Here is a 24,015-nt window from a genome sequence, read left to right as displayed (position 1 = left end):
ACAGTATCCTTCGAGGCTATCCTTCGATACAGACAGACATCTTTCAACATATTGGCCAAGTCAAACTAGGAGGATAGATGACTTGGTCAACTTACAGACTACCAAGGACATCGTTTGCATACAGACCGAATACAGACAAAGTACAGACACAAGTGCACCAACAGTATGCATCCAACTCTGGCCGTCATAGAGGAGGGGATGCATTTGCTCGATTGAGTGCATCTCGGGATGCTATTTAGTTAGCCGTTCAAAAAAAACAAATTTAATACACTCCAATCTCCACCCCCTCCCTCTCTTCATCATCCATCACCGCCACCACCGTGAGCCCCGACCCACTTATCGTTCACCCATACGCCCTCGCCTTCTAAACCCCTTCCATCCTTGGTATCAACGCCTCACTTCAACTATTCTATCAGACGACCCAAAACCCCAGCAAAACCCCTTGCAACACACTCGCCACCAACGCCCGTGCCTGGCTATAGTTCCACACACTATCAGCCGTTATCTCCCCTAGCAACACCGCCCTCATCTTCTTCGTTTGTGCTTCGAATTCTAGATTCACTAACACAAACCACAATTCCTTTTCCAACTGGGACTTTAGAGAAACCAATTCTAACGGATCATAACTTAACTTCTGATCAACACAAACCCACCCATGATCTCGGGAGCAACGTTATCGGCGTGATAACTGGATAACTTCGCTTCCGTCCTAGCGTCAATTCCGACTTAGTTAACTTCCGGCCGAACATCTCGTTGACCCCAACGGCGGCAGCACTGGCTAGACCGCTCCGAAGAGGGAGACCGATTTTAAGGGATGCCTTTGCATCGTTACCATTGCTCATGCTGAACTGCTTAAGTGTACTTTTATTTACTTTTTTATTGATTTAACTTTTTAAAAAATGATGTTTTATATAACTGGGGAGGGTTCCAGCGAAAACTCCTTTTATTGTGAAAACTTGTAAACTAACTAAAAAAACCTAAAAAACATACCAATTTTTTTTTACAATTTTTGTTATAAATTTTCGCTTCTTTTTATATATAAATAACATTTTTTCAAAAAAAAATTGTCTTGCACATGTGCAAAAAAAAATAAATAATAAAATTGGCATGTTTTTAGGCTTTTTCAGTTAGTTTTTGAGTTTTCGCAATAACTATAGGTTTTGATTTGAACCCCCCCCCCTTATATAATATATATTTAACTTTATATCTATACTTCTGTAATAATGTAATTTAACATGTGACACGTGTAATTCACCAATCTAAGTTTTTATTTTCTCGCCTTTTTTCGTACTTAATTTATTTTAATTAATAAATTAATATTAAATCTTATTCTATTTTGAATTTCGAATAGCTACTTCTATTTTTTCTAATAAAGTATTGTCCTCAAATTTAAATTGTTAATTTAAGATATGTTTAAATAAACCAAGTTATTAATCATCAAAACCAAACTTTGTATTAATATACTATTTATTTGTATTTTCATTACTAAAAAAAATATTATATCGACTTTATTACATAATCTATAAATCAAATTGTCTTAATTGATACCAACAATTTATTACTTATAACTAGTTGTTGATTTGCTTCTTAAAAAATGTGTTTAGTCATTGTATCTTCTTATCGAAAGATTATCACTATTGCAATTATATTCTTTTTAAGTATTTATATCGATCTTATTGGATAACCAAAAAAAATTAAAGGCGAAAGTTAATTGTTTTATTAGCACTCACATGAAAAGTATAATATGTTTAGATATAACACTTGAGTGTCATATCCTCTAAATCTCATTATCTAGTTATAAAGGGTCATAAGATGTATGATTGATAAATCTTATATCATTCAAACTTTTCATGACTCTCATAATAATATGCTACTTCAGGAGCATATATCTCAGGTGTGATTTAAGCGCACCTATGTTAGAAAAGGATTAATGGCGGCTAAACTTTTACAAGTTGGGATTATTGAAGGGAATTTTTTAAGTTGGGATTATTATCGGCCAACTGGTGAAACTTAGAATTATTAAAATCCAATAACCCTATATAATATAATCCATGTATATTTTAATGAAGTTCAAATATCAACACATATATGATACATACAAAAAGAAGGTAATAAAACCAATTAAATATACATGTGATTATCAATATTCGGTTTTGTTTTAATTTTCTCAACAAATATGTCTCTCTATAAAAATCAATCATAAAACTTATCACTATAATTTACCATGGTTACAACAAGGTCAAGTAAAACAAAATTGTACCACGATATATGAAAATTATTTGTCCATGATTCTTATCAATCTTATTGAATATATTTTAGACACATATATCAATCTTACTTACTGAATATATTTTAGACATATATAGAGTGTCTGAGAAAGTATAATGTACAAAACGGCTTAACGTACATAACGTACGCGAGGAAATTACGCTAGTTCATCTGAAAATCACGCAAGTTATGAAGTTAAAACCCTAATCACGCTTTGTACATAATCACGCATAAGTGTGCATAATCACGCATGGCAAAATTGTTCAAAATATAATCACGCACGTTGTAAACTTAATCACGCATGTTGTAATTTCGTCACGTACGTAATGTACGTTTAGCAGTTTTGTACGTTAACCTTTCTCTAGAGTGTCTAAAAAAATATATATAATTACTAGAAAATAGAGACTCAACCAAATCATGAAAAAACAATAAATATTAAACCATAATATGCAGTTTTGATAATCCTTTATACTAAAACAAGGAGTTTGTGCTATATAGAGACTCATGGTTTTGGAACAATACCTTATAATGCATATATTTAAACGAACATACATATTTTGTCACTTTAATAAATGATATGGGTTTAAAGGATTAAAGTTAAATCCTTAAAAATCATCAACAAGTCGTATGTTCGTTAAAATTAATGCTCACAAGTCGAATAGCCTCCAACTTTAACTCATAGTTCCAATGTATAAAAGAGACGTGGCAATGTTATCACATAGTATTTCTTACTAGAATACTCAAAATATAATTTTCTTTTGAAGTAATATTACACAAAAAAAAAAGCTAAGCTTTAATTTATTTATTTATGTTTTTTACTCCTTTCGATATTGCAAAAAAATAAAAACTGTGGTAAATGGATATCAACGAGAAATTTTATGATAGCCATTGCATTTGTGGTTTAGGATTGTTTGATTTGTTTTTATAGGTTTTTCCATCGACATATTTTATTCCACATAATTATACAAAATCTTACGGATTTATATCTTCAATTTCCATCAAAAGACTTTGTTTTATATATTCGAAAGCTTTCTTTCAATATCATTACTATCCAATTATAAAGATTAACTAATCATCCAAAATCAATATCTAAAAATAACACAAGATTAACCAATAAAATAAAACTTACTTGTAAGATATTCTAAATGAATATACTTTGAGGAAACGACCAAAAATCACTCGTGGGAGCTTCAGTGGCTACAACTTCATGGATATGGATTGGTAGAACGATAAAATCATGGAAGGTCATTAGGGTTTAGGCAGGAGCACTTTCATATACTGATAACATGTTGTGAAACAACAAGCCTAATAGCTAAACAATATGAGAAAGATATGTAGGGAGAAAGATCTTTATATAATTCATGGAGTGTTCATACAATAAATACAATGGATTACATATACGGTAAAGAAACTTGGATAATAAGCCTATTCTATTTTAGGCGTTGATAACCAGAATATCAATATACTTATAACAAATATAATGTTTTTAAACAAAGTTGACGTCTGGTATATTACAAGTTGTCTTTATTTTTTCATGATTGATTTAAACCTGTAAATGTTTTTATGCTAAACATTTATTTTCTTTTATTACTTTTCGTTAATTATGTTTTAATGTTTATATACTCTTTTTCTAGTTTTTTTTAACTTGTTTATGATCTTCATTAGTAACAATGTTATTTATGACCTTATATTTTTCTTGTTTTAACTAAAGTTTAAATTTTATTTATCTAAATTGTAAAAGCATCATATATGACTTCACTAATCATACACAGAAGATAGATGCTTCTCTAATGTAGTACTACATCTGTTGAAAAACTTTGTTTTTGCGGGCTTCAAACCCGGATAAAGGAGGCGGGTGTTGTAACAACAAAATTTAGAAAAGGGCCTCGAATTTTTACTTCGCTTAGGTTCTTCTAAATGGTTGAGCCGACCTATTCAAATGGCCCACTATCCTAAATGGGAGATTCATGAAAATAAAACAATTTTATAACATGAAGCAATTCGACAATTTTTCAATATGCATGACTGTTGGTGCACTTGTGTCTGTACTTTGTCTGTATTCGGTCTGTATATAAACGATGTCCAAAGTTGGTCTGTAAGTTGACCAAGTCAACTATCCTCCTAGTTAGACTTGGTCAATCTGTTTGTAATATGCTTGTCTGAATCGAAGGATAGCCTCGAAGGATACTGTTGATCCTTCGAGGTGATCGAAAGATATGCTTCGACTGATGGCCCTCGAAGGATGATCCTTCGAGGTCCTTGCTGATCCTTCGAAAGCACTATATCCGAAAGATGATCCTTCGGACCATCTATCGGATCCTTCGACCAGACATCATGGGCTGGGTATATATATACCCATGCAGTGTAGTGTGAAAGACAGGAGATAGATGCACACAGACAGAAAGTTAGAGAGTTGAGAGCTTTCTGTCCGAAACACACACACACACACACACTTTGAGAGTTTGCAAACTGATTGTAAACATTGTGCTTGTAACCGGAAACTTTCTACGCATTAATACAAGTGGTGTTAATCGTTGAGTCTTGTGTGTTCTTGTGTTTGTTCTTGCATCATCCCGGTTTGCTCGCTAGCTTGGATTCCGCACTCGCTAGTGAGTTTGTATAACAAGGTTTAGGTTCGTTATCCTCCGCGAAAAGGGACCTACAAGTGGTATCAGAGCTTGGCTCTTTACCTTGTTTAAAACCGGGTTGTTCGAGTTCTTGGTGTGTTTGGACACTAGGTTTAGCACCCGTTTTGGTGGTTTTTGTTGCTTTTCTAAACTGAAAAACGGTTTCTAAACCTTCGGGAGTGTTCAAGGTTGGGTTGGGTAACTTGAAAACTTGTTTTTAAGTGTCTTGGAAAATTCCGGCCATATCTTCGGTCAGTATTCCGGTGAACAGGTTCTGGATAAGATTTCCATTTTTGGCATATTTTATTTCAAAATCGCAGTTGGTAAGGAAGGTACAGTCTGACCATTCCTTTTTGCCGAAAGTTGGCTCACTAACCACATCAACTTTTCACCAACCTGTCGTACTTTTGTCAGTGTGTCAGACCGTCGAAAGATAACTTTCGAGCTCGAAGGATCATCCTTCGATCAAGGAGATTCGAAAGATAACCATCCTTCGAACATCTTTCGAAGTCAGTGTGTTATCCTTCGAGTCAAGGAATCTTTTCGATAGATACATCCTTCGAGTTACTGTTCATTACGAAAGATAAGGATCCTTCGTGTTGGGTGAATCTTTCAAGGTTATCTTTCGAAGTTATTGTTCGAGCCATCAACAGTGATCCTTCGAACACTGTTGATTCTTCGAACAAGTGTCATCTTTCGAGACCTGTGTTCGAAACATAAGGAGAATCTTTCGAAAGATAAGGATCCTTCGAAGTCTTTGTTCGAAACTCAACAAGGATCCTTCGAACCTTGTTGATCATTCGAACAAATATTGATCTTTCGAACAGGTTGTATCTTTCGGTTCTTATCTGTTTTGCACTTAACAGTTGTGTTTGTGTAGATTTTCAAGTGGCATTTTACAAAAATGAGTTGTACAAGTCCTTGGGATTGGAGTTTGAACTCACAACATACTCAAGAACTAACCTCTATTGCAGATTGGGCAAAGAGTATGATTCCACAGCCATCAATAAGTGCAAGTCAATGGGGATTGCTGTTGAATCAATATCAAAACATACAGAATCCTGTAGTAGCGAGAGGAGAAGGATATGAAGCTATCAGAAAGACACGTCATGATCTGTTGAAGAAGAAGTTTGAATCATTTCAATTTTTAGAGAATGAAACCCTAAATGATATAATTACTCGGTATTACCGTTTGATGTGTGAGGTGTATTCTGGTGGTGTTCGTGTCTCTCAACAGGAAATGGTAGCACGTTTTGCTGATGCTCTACCACCAAAGTGGGGTTCATTCATTGAACAGCTGAAGCATACGGGTACTCTGAATACAGTCAACATCTATGAATTCATTGAGAAGCTGGAACACAAGAATGACCAAGAAATCCGGAAAGCTCAACGAGCTCTTGTTCCTCAAAACACAGAAATGTATTTGCCTGGTTTTGGTCCTTCAGCTAGTTCTAGTTCTCTTCAGCAACCGAAGCTTCAAACTGCTTTTGTGTCCAATACGAGTTCCTTTCCATTTCCTCAGTCAACAGCTGTTTCACAACCTCAATTCGATCCGAGGTCGTGCATTCCTGTCCCAACACAGCCACAACCTCAACCTCAAGTTTCCACAACAAAACCTCAATTTGACCAAAGCGTCGATTGTGGTACGGATATACAGTTGGGAAACGGTGACCAAACAAGAACTGCATTTTACGTTGAGATTGTCAAGAATGTCAATGATGGTCAATCTTCGGAAGATGATAACAGTTCAGGATACAGTGGCAGTTCAGATGAAGAATCCAATCTGAATGAAAGAATTGATTCTGAAGCTAATGATTTGTCGAATGAGGCTGACAAGAAATCTGGCTTGATCGAGAAAGCTGATGCTACATCGAAAGAAATGGAGAAGATTCTCACTGAAGATGGATCTTTCTCTTCTCAAACTGTCTCTATGACTAATGTCACAGCTTCTTCAAGTCAGGTAAAGGTTGAAACTCCTAGCATATGTAGTGAATGTGCTAAAATGAAGCATGAATGTGTTGAATTGAGACGTGAATCTGAAACGGTTCATAGTCACAATCAAAGTTTGGTAATTGAACTGGCCAAATGCAAAGAGGCAAACATGGCGTTAACTCAAAACGAAAAGGAGTTTAAAACTGTGATTGAAACTCTAAAGAAAAGTGTTTCCGAATTGAACAAAGTTGTGTATCATAAACAAGTTAGTATTAACGACTATATCAACCTTGTTGAGGAAACCAAAAAGCAATTAGCCATTGCCCAATGCGAGCATGATGCGATCAAACAAAAATTGGATAGTTATTCTAACTCCCAATTTGTGCTTGATCACATCATCGAGGTTCAACAACCGAAAGGAAATCAGAAGGGGATAGGATATAAGAAATGTCCGCCCCCTTTGATGAACAACTATACCAAGATGCCCGATGAAGAGGAAATGCCTCGGTATGAACCCAGTGTGCCTCTTGATGTTGAGGAATTTGCTACTGGCCTAGGGTTCAAACCGGACAATTCATCGGAGGGCTCATCTGATAACAAAGAAAAGTCATCATGTGCTTCAAATCAAAGTCCTCCAACTATTGAGGAATGTGATTCTTCAGATGATGAATCAGATGTGAATGACCAGGATGAATCACTTGATGAGGCAAAAGGAGTAGAAATTCCAATTGAGAATCATATTCTTTGTGATCCTCCTACTCCTGTCGTGCAACCTGTTGCCAAGAAAGTGATAAATCTTGTCAAAGATGTCAAGAATGACAAGGAAAGTATGTCTGCTGTTAAAAGCAATGACTTGTTGTATACTTTAATCGGTGATAGTAAAATTTATTCAGACAAAGATTTTCCAATCAAAAACGTCAATCAATCCTTGATTGACAAAGTGTTTGAAGATACTACAAACCAGTTTTTGGGAAAGAAAATTCCGAGAGTTACTGTAACTCAATGTAATTCAATTCCAAAAGCTGAAATCAGAAAACAATTTGGAAAACAGAAATCACCGACAAAGCAACAACCAATTGTTTTTAAGGGTAAACAACAACAACGAGCTCCAAAGCCAAAGGCTAAGGTTGAAACAAAAGGAGCTCGTTATCAAAAGAAGAGCAAAGATGTTAAATTTGTAGCATCAAAGGGTACGGATAAAATTGAGACTTTTGAAAACAAATCAAACACCGATTTTGTACAAAAAGTCAAGATTTTGAAGCGTAACAGCGATAACAATTACACCCAACACACAAACGGGTGTGATGAACGAGCAAGTACCTCAGGTTCTACAGGTTCAACATCTGCCAGTCGAACAAATTCTCCTAAGTTTGGTGAAAGGAGAACTTGTTTCAAATGTGGGAAGTCTGGGCACATCATTAAAGATTGCACAAACCTGCCCAAACCAAATTTTGTTGAAAGAACCCCCTCTGAACAAGGTCATTCACAACGTCGTACTGTTTTTCCAAAACATGATAAACGCACTATTAAAGAACAAGAAACAAAACAACGACGTAAAAATGTGAAGGTGATCGAAAAGGCTTTAAAACCGAAACTGTTAAAAGAAAACCTAGTTTGTCACAACCATTAAAACCAGAAACTGTACATAATACACAATCTGGTAAACAAAAACAAACTTGGAAACCTAAAACAGGTGAAGGTTCAAGGGGAGGTGTTGTGCTTGAAAACTATCAGGAAGTTGAAATTACATTTCTTGATTCTCAGGGGCAACCCAAGTCTATGAAGGCTTGGGTCCCTCTCTCCAACTAATCTCTGAGTGAGTGTGCAGGAAGTTCCAGGAGGAACTATTGATAGTCTTAGGATTGTTGATAGTGGAATGTTCTTGCACAAGATAGGCGACAGAAGAAATTGTTGCCTTTGATGGAGAGAGAGAAAATAAAAAGAAAATTTGGATGAATGAAGTTGCAAAATTCGACCAAATGAAGAACGTGTCAAAATTTGGTCATTATGGTCTTTGATCGGGTCCTCAGGAACGAATGAAGTGAAATGTGTGCCGATGCCTTTGCATGGATTGAACATCCGCACACCATTTCTGAAAGAGAAAGTCAAAGACCTTCGCTGGTACAATGTGGAAGACCAGCCGGACCCGGAGGTTTATGATTTTATTGCTGTCAAGAGACCTTTCAGTAGTTGCAAATTCGACTTTGAAGTCCACACCGGGTGGATATCCAGTTGGGAGAGTGCTTAGATTCCTTGCAATGCACGGAACAGTTGCAGGATACGCCTTTAAATTCTTAATCTCTCCTATACTTGTCGATATTTAAGCTACTTTGTGAATTGTTATTATCTCGAACAGCACTCTTTGACCTGACACGTTGATCTCGGATATCACCTCACACGTGATTGTTTCAATATGAAACTCATCAATGTTGTCATGGTCCGCACCGCTTACCGACATGCCAACTCACTTTTCCAAAATTTGTTAAATCTTTTCTGATAAAACTTAATTTTGGTAAACGGCATTAAGGTCAAGCACAAGAGTAAACCCACATCGGAAAATCATTTTTGTAAATATCTTTGTGTGTTTTTAAATTTATCTTAGTTTATTGATTTTAGGGGGAGTAAATCCAAAAATCTGAAAATCCAAAAACATCGAAAAATTTCAAAAACACAAAAATAATAGAAAAACAAAAATGAGTTTCCTGGAGAGCAAAAGAGAAAATGATAGTACATCAGTGGTCTATCCAAACCTCTTTAAACCTTAAATGTAAAACGATAAGCAGCTCTATATAAGATGTATCGGTAGGCTCACAATCATTTTAAAGTGTGCAGGGTGATATAAATCTTAATCGACTGAAGATCAGGTGGGAACCATTCATTGGCATATGGTCTTAGTACCGAAATTTCGTTTGATAGATTGCCGAGGTTCTGAGATATTCGGTCTTTATGCTGCTTATCATCTGGGTATCATGGTTGTATCTTTTACCGAAAAATAACGGGGACGCAAGTCTAGATCTTCCATGATACTATACATACGTGTACATATTACATACTGCATTCGACCTCAATAAGTGATAAACAATCACATGTCCAAAACAAATAAGTGATAAAATATCACATTTATCCGGGTGTCAAGTTCGTCTCTCTGCTGTACGGAAGTACTGACCTGTTCACGGACTTGCACCTGTGCCCTCATGCATACGAAAATCAAGTTCCTCATCAATAAGTGATTATATCACATAGGGCTTGTTTTCAAATCAAAATAAGTGAGTATCTCACATTTTATACGGTCAAACAGATGATAATCGGTATACTCACCGGTAAGATGAACTCTCGTGCATACCTTGATATGGGAATGTGTCGTGATGTGGATGAACACCGGTCGGTAAGTATAAATCATACCTTAACGTATCCCCTCGCCATGATTACATCTGATAAGTTGAGTTTAAGTGGACAACAATACCGATAATTGTTATAGGATGCTTATCTTAATGTTAACTAACTGAACAACAAGAGTGTTTTGGCATGACCGTACACTGATATGATTCTCTTACCCTCGAAACTCGCAAAAAGAATGTTTGTATATATTTATTTATTTACTGCTTAAATTTTATTGTTTTCTTTTAAAACAGTTTCGTCGTTTGGTGCATATCAGCACGACATTAGCGGTGATGTCGTTTGATAACACTCAAAGGATTTTAAATTGTTGTCTTTTAATTTCAAAAATACCAAAAATATTTTAGGCGTGTTTTAATATAAACTTTATAAAAGCCAAAAAGATTTTATTTCTGCTTTATTTTCGATCGTACGATGTTGGAGCTCAAGTCTTCGTTACCTGAAACCTGACTGAAAACCGAACTGACTAAAACTTCATAAACGGTCAAAATTTGCATGTTTGAAAGTTAAAGTCTAAAACTTGACAAATTTATTAAACTTTCAAACTGTCGGACGGTGTTTGATTGTGACATGGTCATTCGTGTGTCATTTGTTTATACTATATTCCAAGCAGTTGTTCTCATTATGCGTTTAGATTTCTTGCATGTGCAGATTCTAAAGGCTAGGAGAACATGGTCGATGACAAGCCTTGGAATGAAGACACGACGAGAAGGCGCTCAAAAGATGAAGATGATCGAGTTGCCGCTGGCCATCATCAACACCACAAGGATCTCACTTCATAAAGATAAAGTCTTTTCACGAGCATAACTCAAGGGGGAGCTTATGTTAAGGGGGAGTTTGTCAACACACTTTCTACATGATTCGGGTAGTTTGTTGATACACTCTCTGCTTTCAAGACGTGAAGACTTTGAAGATCCTCCGACATTGAAGACTTGAAAGGACATCAGAGTTTTGGGAACTCGAAGACCAAAGACCGTCGAAGTTCGAGACGAGTCTACAACTATAGAAGATAAAGACAAAGCTACAGCCAAGGGGGAGTTTGTTGGTGCACTTGTGTCTGTACTTTGTCTGTATTCGGTCTGTATATAAACGATGTCCAAAGTTGGTCTGTAAGTTGACCAAGTCAACTATCCTCCTAGTTAGACTTGGTCAATCTGTTTGTAATATGCTTGTCTGAATCGGAGGATAGCCTCGAAGGATACTGTTGATCCTTCGAGGTGATCGAAAGATATGCTTCGACTGATGGCCCTCGAAGGATGATCCTTCGAGGTCCTTGCTGATCCTTCGAAAGCACTATATCCGAAAGATGATCCTTCGGACCATCTATCGGATCCTTCGACCAGACATCATGGGCTGGGTATATATATACCCATGCAGTGTAGTGTGAAAGACAGGAGATAGATGCACACAGACAGAAAGTTAGAGAGTTGAGAGCTTTCTGTCCGAAACACACACACACACACTTTGAGAGTTTGCAAACTGATTGTAAACATTGTGCTTGTAACCGGAAACTTTCTACGCATTAATACAAGTGGTGTTAATCGTTGAGTCTTGTGTGTTCTTGTGTTTGTTCTTGCATCATCCCGGTTTGCTCGCTAGCTTGGATTCCGCACTCGCTAGTGAGTTTGTATAACAAGGTTTAGGTTCGTTATCCTCCGCGAAAAGGGACCTACAATGACTACATATATTAATAAATAAAAAAAGTTTTGTACCCTAGCGAATGTAAAACTATCATGACCCCTCAATTGAAAAGTTCTAGTTATGTTTCTGTATATAACATCATTTAAAAAAATAGTTTATACAATTTGTTAGGGGCTAAGGGCCTTTTTTCCGGCTCGTATAATACACTTAAATCCTCAGAACCGGCAGCTCTAGTGAATATCCACTATCAACCACTCAAACTCAATTACTTTTAGTTTCCCTCACCCATGAAGTTCATTCATCCAGTTAAGCAATAAACATATTACCTTTGGTGCATATGCTGGAGCAAAAGAAATTGGGGGCCAAGGCCTTGATTTTTTTATTTATAAAGAATAAGGGGCTGCCTCACGCTGAAGTAACTGACACCCATAACCCCTGTGCATACTCTTTAGCTTACTTCATCCTCATGCATAATGATTTGTGTTTTTAATTAAAAAAAGATGCTAATTTGGTCTGATGGGTTTGTGCTTTTCACTATTTTGTTGCTTTAAGTTAGTTTTATATTATTATTACCTAAAAAAGAATACAACCCACTATTTAGTACCTGTTTTCTTTCCTATGGATACCAATTTAATGCCATGAGGGGTTTAGTGATGTTAATAACTGCAACATTGCTGTCAAATGTGTTTTCTAAGACAGATACAGTGAACATTGGAGCCACTTTGAGCTTGAAATCCCCGAGTGGGGAGGTCTCAGTCATTGCCATGAGGGCTGCTGTGGATGATATCAACTCTGATCCCAATATTTTGCCGGGAAAAAGATTGAATCTTTCGGTTCATGATGCAAATTTCAGTGGCTTCCTCAGTATTATTGATGGTAATGTTACTCTTTTTGAACTTCAAATTTAAGAATTTAATGATTTAACAAAAGGGGGCCTTGAAAACTAAATCAAGGAATGCAGGGCCGGCCCAGAGCAATTGCCGGGTGGGCGACCGCTCTGGGCCCAAATCAAAATACGGCCCAAAATTATAAATTTTTTTACACATATTTATAAAAAATCCGTATGATTTTAAAGAAAAAAACTTAAAGGGCTTGGATTTATGAACAAAAAACGTTAAAGCCCGACTGTTTTTGCCAATCAAATTCAGAAGCCCAACTGTTTTAGTGTGTAATGGATTAATGACTTGGTCCAAATCAATAAATAGACATAATGAATTAATGAATTGGGCCCAAATTTTTTATCTCGTATGGGGTCTTTTTTGTGATTTTTGGAGACGGCCCTGAAGGAGTGGATGTGTGTTTTGAAGTGATTATTTGAGTAATAAGTTTTTAATTTAAAGAATTAACATGTCAAATAATCAGTTTCTTCAAGTTGGGTTATACCAAAAATATAGCAACATTACTTATATGTCCTTGTTTTACTTTTACTTCTATTTTCTAATGCTACTTTCTTATAAGCGGGTCGGGGCGTTCAGTCCACTCCCATCGGGTACCCCTACTCGCAGACCAAACGCTATTAGAAACAAAATGAGTCATATATGTTGATGGACTTGGTTTTAAAAAGCGAGAAGCACACCAAGGCGACAAGGTCGAAAACCTAGGAGCGAAGCGCAAAAGCGGTCGCGAGGCATAAAATGATTATTTAATTTTTTATACATCTCATAGGTTTTTAGCATCCCCACACAAAGTTTAGTAACAAATAAGCTTTATATTTGTTTAACAAGTAAAATACCTAGATATAAAAAGCCTGTTGTACAACCTTCTACTGCACAAAAACAAGTCATCTACTTTTTTCTGAACCGAGGGGGTTCCTGGAACAGCCCCCCCCCCCACACACACACACAAAAAAAAATAATAAATAAATAAATAAATAAATAAATAAAAAATAAAAACCCTTGATCCACCCTTACCCAAATCGCAACTCTTTACACTTGAGGTCGCCTAGCACCTAGCATGCCTCATATGTTGGAAATCTGATGTTAGGGTTTGAAGAACGAAGAATTTGTGTTCATATAATATAATAAATGAATTGATAAATATCAAATGTGTATTACATATGTATATATACGGACATTAGTGACAATAACCGTCACATATAACTTATGTTTGTAAAATAAATAAAATAAATAAATAATAACAATGATCTAGCTTATAATTATTCTTCTAACACCCTCCCGTAAGCTTGATCATTTCAGATTCATTTGTAATAGTCCCCTTAATCTTGTGTAGTCCTTTGGCTGTAGAGCTTTCGTCATAATGTCTGCTAGCTGATCCTTTGTAGCACAGAATAGTACGCTTACTTCCCTCTTCTTTATTAGATCTCTTATAAAATGATACTTGACTCTTATGTGTTTGCTTTTACCGTGATATACTGGATCTTTGGCCAAACATATAGTTGACTTGTTATCACAGTAGATTGGTATTGTATAGTCTTCTTTTCCTTGTAGATCATCTAAAACCCCTTTAATCCATAAGGCTTGACATCCTGTTAAGCATAAAGCCATGTATTCGGCTTCAGTTGATGATAGTGCCACTACCTTTTGCTTCTTTGACTGCCAAGATATAGGACCTGATCCTAAATGAAAAATATAACCTGAAGTGCTTTTACTATCATCTATATTTCCTGCATAGTCACTATCACTGTACCCCATCAAGTGTTTCTTTCCTCCTTTCGAGTATGTGATTCCTAATTCTTGGGTCCCTTTTACGTATTTTAGTATACGCTTCGCTGCTTCCCAGTGACTTCTCTTTGGGCATTCCATAAATCTACTTACTTTGCTTACAGCAAACATAATGTCTGGTCTGGTATTCGTTAAGTACATCAGACTTCCAACCAGACTACGATATATTCCCTCATCTATAAATTCGGCTGGATCTTCTTTTGACAATTTTAATCCATACTCCATGGGAGTTGACACTGTGTTGCAGTGTGTCATGTTATATTTCTCCAGCAGATTTCTCATGTACTTCTTTTGTGACAGAGTGATATTTCCATCCTCATACGTAACTTCCATACCAAGGAAATAGTGCAAACGGCCCATATCCGTCATTTCAAACTCCCTTTTCATTGAATCTTTGAACTCAGAGATTAAGTTCATCGAGTTACTTGCTATTATCAAATCGTCTACATACAAGCATATCACAATCTTTCCTTCTTTTGTGTTCTTGATGTAGAGAGTATGTTCATAGATACATTTTTTAAACTTATTCTTGATAAAGTATGTATCTATTCGACTGTACCAAGCCCTGGGAGCTTGTTTTAAACCATATAGTGCTCGCTTGAGAAAACATACCTTTTTCTCTTCTCCTTTCTTGATGTAGCCTTGAGGTTGTTCTATATAGACTTGTTCATCCAGGTTGCCATTTAGAAAAGCAGTTTTCACGTCCATTTGATGTAGATGCCACTCATGTTGAGCTGCTAGAGCTAACACCAGACGAACAGTCTCAAATCTAATTACAGGGGCAAAAACCTCTTGATAATCTATCCCGTATTTTTGTTTATACCCTTTTACAACCAACCTGGCCTTGTATTTGTCTACATTCCCTTTCTCATCATATTTTGTCTTATAGATCCATTTAACACCTATCGGTTTTTGTTTTCCTGGTGAATCCACAAGTTCCCATGTTTGATTCTTTTGTATTGATTCTATCTCTCTGTCCATTGCTTCTTGCCATTTTGAATCCTTACTAGCTTCTTCAAATGTTGTGGGATCAGAACTAGCATATAATACAAAGTTGACCACTTGGTTCTCTTTATACTTTTGCTGAACTTCTGCCTCAGTGAGTCTCCTCGTCCCTCGATATATATTACGTATGTTTTTAGTTCGAATAACTTCATTTTCAGAATCTGATGAGGATGAGTTGTTCTCCTGTTGATGATTAGATGTCGATGAAGCTGTGTTATTTTGCTGTTGACAGGTAAATTCTGGTTCATGTCCGGTTTCAACTTGCTGTTCATCACTGATATCGTGAGATGGATTTTCTGTCTCTTGCAGTGATTGCTCATTGTTCACGGGAGAGTCATCCGATGATTGCTCGACTTGTATGATATCTGGTATTTCATTTCCATGAGTCTGAGGTTCATTTGTATCAGATATTATGAAAGGAGTCCCTGCATTTTCTGTATTTATGACCCATTGCTTGCTTTCATCAAACACCACATCTCGACTTATAATCATCTTCTTAGTTAGTGGGTTGTACAATTTATATCCTTTACTTTGTTCACTATAACCAACAAATATTGTTCTTTCGGTCTTTTCATCTAACTTACCTCGATATTGTTTAGGAACATGAGCGTAAGCTAAACTTCCAAACACCTTAAGATGTTCTACATTTGGCTTTCTACCATTCCATGCTTCATACGGTGTCACATTGGGTCTTGTTTTGGTAACTGTGCGATTTAGAATGTAAGTTGCACACGCTATTGCTTCTGCCCAGTAATTGTTCGGTAGTTGTTTGACATTCATCATACTCCTGCTTAGTTCCATTAACGTCCTATTTTTTCTTTCTGCCACCCCATTCTGTTGGGGTGTATAACTGTTTGTTAATTGATGACGTATTCCACATGTCTTCAAGTATTCTTGGAAAGACTTACTACAATATTCTCCTCCTCGATCCGTTCTCAGTGTCTTGATTAAATAACCAGATTGTCTTTCATTTAAAGCTTTGAAAGTCTTGAAGAAATTCAATGCTTCTGATTTGTATTTTAGAAAGAACACCCAAGTTTTCCTTGAATAATCGTCGATGAAGGTGATAAAGTACTTACATCCTCCTATGGATTCTGTCCGCATAGGACCACATATATCGGAGTGAACCAACTCTAAGGGTCTACTAGCTTTCCATGTAACTTTCTTTGAGAACGTCTTCCTCGCTTGTTTACCCGAGATGCACCCCTCACATACATTTTCGTCCTTAGTTATTTTCGGCAGCCCAAGCACAGACTCTTTATTTCTCATGCTAACTAGTGTATCCATGTTGACATGAGCATATCTTTTGTGCCATAAATTTGACATCTCTTTGGTAGTCATCGTCATTGCAAAATTCAAATCATTACCTAACCGCAGCGGAAACATCTTGTTGCTAGTCATCTTAACATCTCCGATAACATCATTCTTAATATCCTTAATAATGCATCGATCTTTCTTGAAGAGTACCATATAGCCTTTTTGTATAAGTTGGCCTATACTCAATAGATTATGTTTTAATCCTTTGACATAAAATACGTTCGGTATTTTTCGTGTATGCTCCTTAATTCTTATCGATACTTCTCCACATCCAAGCACATCTAATCGTTTATCATCTCCGGTTCTGACTTCTCGCTTTACTGATTCATCTAATTTAACAAACAGATCTCGATTACCTGTCATGTGGTTGCTACAACCACTATCCAAGTACCAACAGTCCTCTTTGACCGTTTCTTCCATATTAAATATCATAAACATTGTGTCATCTTGATCCATGACATCTTCATCTTTGTGTATTAAAACATTGTCCGACTTGTCATTGTCCTCTTTTCTTTGACAAAATTTCGCCGTGTGACCCAACCTTTGACAGTTATAACATCTAACCAAACTCCAGTTTCGGCCTCTATTCTTACTTCTTCCCTTTCCTCCTGTTTCGCTTCTAGATTGCCCATATCTTTCATTACTTGAGTTTTGTAATTGAAACGCATGCTCGGTTGGAGCATCTTCATATCTCTTCAATCTCAATTCATGAGACTGAAGGATTCCCATTAATTCCTCAGTCGAAATACTTTCAAGATCTTTTGTTTCTTCAACAGTGATTACAACCGACTCGAAATTTCGAGTTAAACTTCGTAGAATTTTCTCTACTATTCGTTGTTCACTGATTGTTTCTTCATTCATTCTTAATTTATTAACAACAAGAATTATTCTGTTGAAGTAATCTTCAACAGATTCTCCTTCCTTCATATTTAATGCATCGAATTCATAGCGAAGGGATTGAAGTTTAACAGATTTTACCCGATTTTCGCCCTGATAGGATTTTCGTAAAATACTCCATGCTTCCTTTGATGATTTTGCAAGAGCAATCCTTTCGAAGATAGTGTCCCCTACTGATTGAAATAAAATATGCAGTGCTCGCTTATCCTTTTTTACTGCATCTTTGTATACGGCGGTTGCCTCTTCTGTGGGATTTGTACCCAATTCGCGAATTCCTTCTTCAATAACACCCCACAAATCTTGTGATTCGAATAAAACTTTGATTTGAATGTTCCAGTGATAATAATTCTGTCCAGTGAATTTTGGAATCTGCGTTTGTATTCCTTGCATCGGATTCATCGGTGATTTGATTTGATTTCTACAGATTTGATCGATGTGGCTCGGATACCACTATGTTGGAAATCTGATGTTAGGGTTTGAAGAACGAATAATTTGTGTTCATATAATAAATGAATTGATAAATATCAAATGTGTATTACATATGTATATATACGGACATTAGTGACAATAACCGTCACATATAACTTATGTTAGTAAAATAAATAAAATAAATAAATAATAACAATGATCTAGCTTATAATTATTCTTCTAACATCATACCCACTCGCTTTTTTAAACCAAGTAGTTGACGGATAGTAAACGGGTTGGCGGATTATCAACATGTTATAATCAATGGGTTTAACGGGTCACCAAGGTTAAACGGGATAAACCTTCTACTCTAATACTTAAATGGGTTAAACACATCTAGTTATTTATTTGTTTGATAATTGTATTTTCCAGTATTGAAGTTCATGGAGATTAATATGGTGGCTGTCATTGGTCCATTTAGTTCTAGAATAGCTCATGTGCTTTCAAATTTGGCAAATGAAGTCCATGTCCCGTTTTTATCATTCTTCGCATTAGACCCCACACTTTCACCTCTTCAGTACCCGTATTTCATCCAAACGGCCCCTAATGATCTTTATCTAATGACTGCGATTGCTGAAATGATAAGTTATTTCGGTTATCGAGAAGTAACTGCCATATATACAGACGGTGACCAGTTTAGAAACAGCATGTACATATTAAGTAGTAAACTATGGGAGAAACGTTGTAAGCTTTCTAACAAAACAGCAGTGCCAGACTTCTCATCTCCACAAGATGTTCACAATGTGCTAGTCAACGTTCGGTCAATGGAATCTCCTGTTGTTGTTGTGCATACTTACCCTAAAGAAGGTCTATTGGTTTTAAAAGCTGCTAAGAGGCTTGGCATGATAAAAAAAGGGTATGTTTGGATTGTAACCACTTGGTTAACAAATGTTTTGGATACTACTGGTTTTTCTACTATAAGTGCATCAGATTTACAAGGGGTTCTCACGCTTCGGCCTCACATACCAGATTCGGATAAAAGACAAGATTTTGAAAGAAGGTGGAAGATTTTGAGTAACGGGTCGATTGGGTTTAATACGTATTGTTTATATGCTTATGATACAGTTTGGATGATTGCACACGCCCTTGACAAGTTTTTTAATGAAGGTAGCAAAATTTCTTTCTCTGATTATACTCGTGTGAAGGGAACAAAAGGTTTGAATCTTGCAGCACTTGGCATATTTGATGGAGGAAAACGGTTGCTTACCAACTTAGTGAAAACAAATATGACCGGTCTCACTGGCCCGCTTCGGTTCAATCCTGACCGGTCTGTGATCCACCCTTCTTTTGATATAATTAATATGGTTGGGGGCCAGAGTTGGCTTCTTGGATACTGGTCGAACCACTCTGGGCTATCGGTTCAGCCTCCAGAGACTCTTTATGCAAAACCATCGAACCGTTCTTCTTCTAATCAACATTTAAGAAGTGTGGTATGGCCTGGGAACACAACAGAAAAGCCCCGTGGATGGGAATTTTTAAATAATGGGAAACCGTTAAGGATTGGCATTCCAGTCAGTGCTAGTTTTAAAGAAGTTGATATACATGTCAACGGTTCAAATGAAATTCATGGCTTTAGCATAGATGTTTTTCTTGCTGCACTAAAGTTGATTCCATATCCAGTTCCTTATGAGTTTGTCAAATTTGGGGATGGTCACACCAACCCGAGCTACACCGAGCTTGTAAATAAAGTTGCACACAACGTAAGTAAAGTATCATGTGATATTTGCATATTATGATATTTCTAAATCCTAAATACCATATTTGCAATTTATGCAGGTGTTTGATGTTGCTGTTGGTGATATTTCAATCATCACTAACCGTACAAAGGTTGTTGACTTCACACAGCCATATATAGAATCGGGTTTAGTTGTAGTGGTTCCTATAAAGAAACTATACTCGAGTGCTTGGGTTTTCTTGCGTCCGTTTACTCCACAACTGTGGATCATCACCACGGTTTTCTTTGTCATAGTTGGAATTGTTGTGTGGATACTGGAACACGGGTGGAACGACAAATTTAGGGGCCCACCAAAGCAACAGTTAGTCACCATCCTCTGGTGAGTAGTATAGATCTTGATATTGTATGTTTTTTTTTTTTTTTTTTTTTTTTTTTTTTTTTTTTTTTTGAGGTGCCAAAGTTGGTGGCCCAGGTAAATCAGTTTGGGTTGGAACTAAGCCAAGCAAAGCGGGTGGGTAACGGATTAAAATGTTTAGTATATAATTGGATAAAGATATGGATTTCTGAATGTTTTTTTTTTGTTTTCAATGTTGGAAATTTGGAAAATCTAATATTACATGTTTAATTTAACATATGCACAAAATGGTTTTTTTATTTTTTTTTTATAAATTCGGATATCTATTTAAATATCAAATCCGATATCTGAAATTTCGGATACGGTTTCGGATATTAATATTCATTATCGGAAAGTTTCGGATATCCGATAACCTAAACACCCCTAACGGCTAGTGGGGATGGGCGGAAATGACATTGTAGGTGGTGTCCATGCTTGTGAGTGGACATGATTGCCTAAGCACTATGTTGTCCATATAAGTACAAAAAAAATTTAGTTTCTTAAAAACCGCTATTAATTGGGTTGTAGCTCAACATGCCTTGTTCTTGATGTTTTGCAGGTTTACCTCATCAACTTTATTTTTCGCACATAGTAAGTATCAAGTTGAATTTTATCAACCCGTTAACTTATGAATGGCCCAATTCGGGTTATGTTTCATATATAACAGACAACATTTAAAATTTTCAGATGAAAGCATTGTGAGCAGCCTTGGTCGACTGGTTCTAAGCATTTGGCTTTTTGTAGTTCTGATCGTCACCTCAAGTTACACCGCTAGCCTTTCATCCATTTTAACTGTTCAACAACTTTCATCTCCAATCCAAGGAATTGATTCACTGATCTTGACCAATGAACGAATCGGGTTTCAAGTAGGATCATTTGCTGAAAATTATATGATGGAAGAACTCAACATTCCAAGATCAAGACTTATGGCTCTTGGTTCCCCACAAGAGTATGCTGAGAAACTCAGGGCAGGAATAGTTGCAGCTATTGTGGATGAAAGGCCCTACATCGATCTTTTCCTTGCTGATAACTGTGGGTTTCAAGTTGTTGGTGAAGAGTTCACTAAAAGCAGTTGGGGATTTGTAAGTATCTCCCTTCACACATTACTTTTTTTAGTTTATAGTACTTATGACCATTTTACTGATATAGGATAAACGTCCCACTTGCGGTGTGTGCATATAATGTATATTTGTGTGGGCCTCGGGAGCAAAAGTGAAATTATAGTAATTTTTAACATTATTTTACTAATTTCGTGAAAATAACATTAAAAGCAGCAGACAGTTAGTCATGCATCATGTGGTGGCGTTGATAGTCGAAAGATAAAAGGGTGCATGCACTAATCCACCTTTGTCTCGATTGCTAAGTGTTATGTGTCTTATGCGACCATTCATATTAAATGTTATGCTACCTGGTATATTGAAAGTGTAATGCTTTAATCTTGTGCATGAGCTCATTTATTTAAGGAGCCTTAATATGATCGAGCTCAGGCTTGTTTAAGGTTGGCAAACTCTATAATTATATAAATAGAAATTGCAGCCTCTTGTAATCATTGTAGCTGTTGTTTTGACTTTTAAGGTCAAACTTTGGAATTCTTGATATGAATGGTAAAGCTCAATTCTTCATATCGGATAAGAACCAAAATTTACACTAAATCATAATTCATACTAAATAATGTGCAACATGATAATTTTCGTTAAGTGATTATGTTAATATTGAATTCGAGTTTAAAATGGTAAGGTTAAACTTAATAGTCAAGATTATATTGACTTTTTTTCAGGCGTTTCCAAGGGACTCCCAGTTAGCTATTGACATGTCAACTGCCATACTAAAATTATCTGACAATGGTGAGCTTCAAAAGATTCACGACTATTGGCTTGAGAGAAAAACTTGCAACCCACAAAATTTGGACTCGGAACAAATTCAACTAAAAAGTTTTTGTGGACCGTTTCTCATCTTTGGAGTTGTTTGTGCTTTGGCCCTCCTTACATACTTTTGCATGATCTTTCATAACTTCAGAAAGCACTATTCGGACCTCCAGGACCGGTCTTTAAAAAACAGGTCCCATGCAATGCGTAGGTTTTTATCGTTTGTAGATGAGAAAGAAATGGCATCAAAGAACAAGCTAAAGAGAAAGAGGGAGAGGTCCATATATAAGGTCAAACCGAATTCAAGCCGAGTTAGATGAAGAGTAAAATGTGAATAAGTGATCGAACCCAAATGTCTACGGCTGGTATATTGTATAGCCATAACCTAAACGGATCATAGTTGGTGTAATTTGGTATATTGTATAGCCATAACATAAACGAATCATAGTTGGTGTAATTTGGTAACTTGCATGATAATTGTAATGTATATTTAGACATACATTCTTAATCCCACGTAATTGATAAAATGCCCAAAATGACAATTTACACATCATTGGTTAGTATTGATCAATGCCGTTTATTTTGAAGCCGGGGGTCTCTCTCAAAGCAGTCTCTCTATCCAAAGGGATAGAGATAAGGTTTGCCTACATCTCACCATCACCGGACCCTACCAATAGCTTTTGTTGTTTGTAGGATTTAATGGGTACAGTTGTTGTTGTTGTTGGTTAGTATTGATCACCCTAACACCAATAGTGTCCAATTTCTTAACCATAGCCAAAGCCTTCACCTTCTCCTTCTACCTAAACGCCCCCACCATCCTCTTCCAAATCTCCATCCCCCTCTCTTCATCATCAGTTACCGACCCCGCCTTCTTAACCCCTTCCATCCCAGGTTCAACGGCCCACTCCACACCTCAACTATTCTATCTGACGACCAAAACCTCACCAAATCCCTTTGCAACACACCCGCCACCAACACCCCTGCCTGGCTACAGTTCCACACACTATCAGTGTCGCAACCCCCGACCCCTACCCTGGGAGCGGGTGCCATGAACCAGTTAGATGGTATTGGTGTTTATCAATATGGCAGCGGAATTCATACATCATGACCGTAGTTATGAAATATTTTTATCAGAGTTAAACACCAAACTTTTATAATAATAAATGAGATAAAACCCAAGTTTCATTTGACAATACATTTGTAGGGATAAACCCTAATTATTGAAAATATAACTCCGTTTCTTATATAGCCACAACTTTAAGCCTTTAGTGCTCTCCAGCTGGCTTCTATTAGCTTCATATTAAGTTACCTGAAACGCGTTTTAAAAAGGTTTTATCAGCAAGAAATACTGGCGAGTGCATCCCAGTTTAATCAAAACAGTTTTATAAACTTTACAGTAGTTGAGAGCATCTGCATTTACATTGTTTATATCTATCCAATTACCCCTTTGGTACTGTCAATCCTGACTTGTGGTCATGCTACTATTCGCAATAGTAACGAGTTTCAAGTAATGTATACAAAACCCCAACATAACGACACTAATTGTAAAATTACAAATAGTCAATTACTGTTAAGTATAATTTAAAACATTTGAGGTTTTAGTAAAACAGTTTGGTAGAAAATGGCTCACCAAAAGATTTATAGAAAGGAGACAAAAAGTAAGATGTATTCACTTTGCTAATTTAGATGATACTACTATAGCTTCATGGAATTTTTCCTGGATATTATCTATTAAAATTAAACAATGCACACATGTTAGTAAAATAACCCAAGTCACATTAACCGTACAACTCGAGACAGAACTCCAATGACTGAGTCAGGCAGAGCCTTGACATGCATTACGGAGTCC

General features: G+C 36.5%; 1 protein-coding gene and 1 pseudogene across 1 annotated transcript; one reads left to right on the top strand and one right to left on the bottom strand.

Moving 5' to 3' along the window:
* Positions 1 to 262: 262 nt before the first annotated feature.
* Positions 263 to 842, bottom strand: LOC110932278 (annotated as a pseudogene).
* An 11,660-nt stretch (positions 843 to 12,502) lies between these two features.
* LOC110879829 (glutamate receptor 3.2) lies at positions 12,503 to 22,692 on the top strand. The gene is made up of 6 exons (XM_022128364.2): positions 12,503 to 12,740; positions 18,605 to 19,932; positions 20,009 to 20,286; positions 20,861 to 20,892; positions 20,989 to 21,383; positions 22,079 to 22,692. The coding sequence occupies exons 1-6, from the start codon at positions 12,503 to 12,505 to the stop codon at positions 22,484 to 22,486; spliced, it is 2,679 nt and encodes an 892-aa protein (XP_021984056.2). The 3' UTR covers positions 22,487 to 22,692.
* Positions 22,693 to 24,015: the final 1,323 nt, after the last annotated feature.

This window comes from Helianthus annuus, chromosome 1 (assembly GCF_002127325.2).
Source record: "Helianthus annuus cultivar XRQ/B chromosome 1, HanXRQr2.0-SUNRISE, whole genome shotgun sequence".
Taxonomy (NCBI): domain Eukaryota; kingdom Viridiplantae; phylum Streptophyta; class Magnoliopsida; order Asterales; family Asteraceae; genus Helianthus; species Helianthus annuus.
The sequence above is the reverse complement of the archived record's forward strand: the minus strand, read 5'-3'. Positions and strand labels throughout refer to the sequence as shown.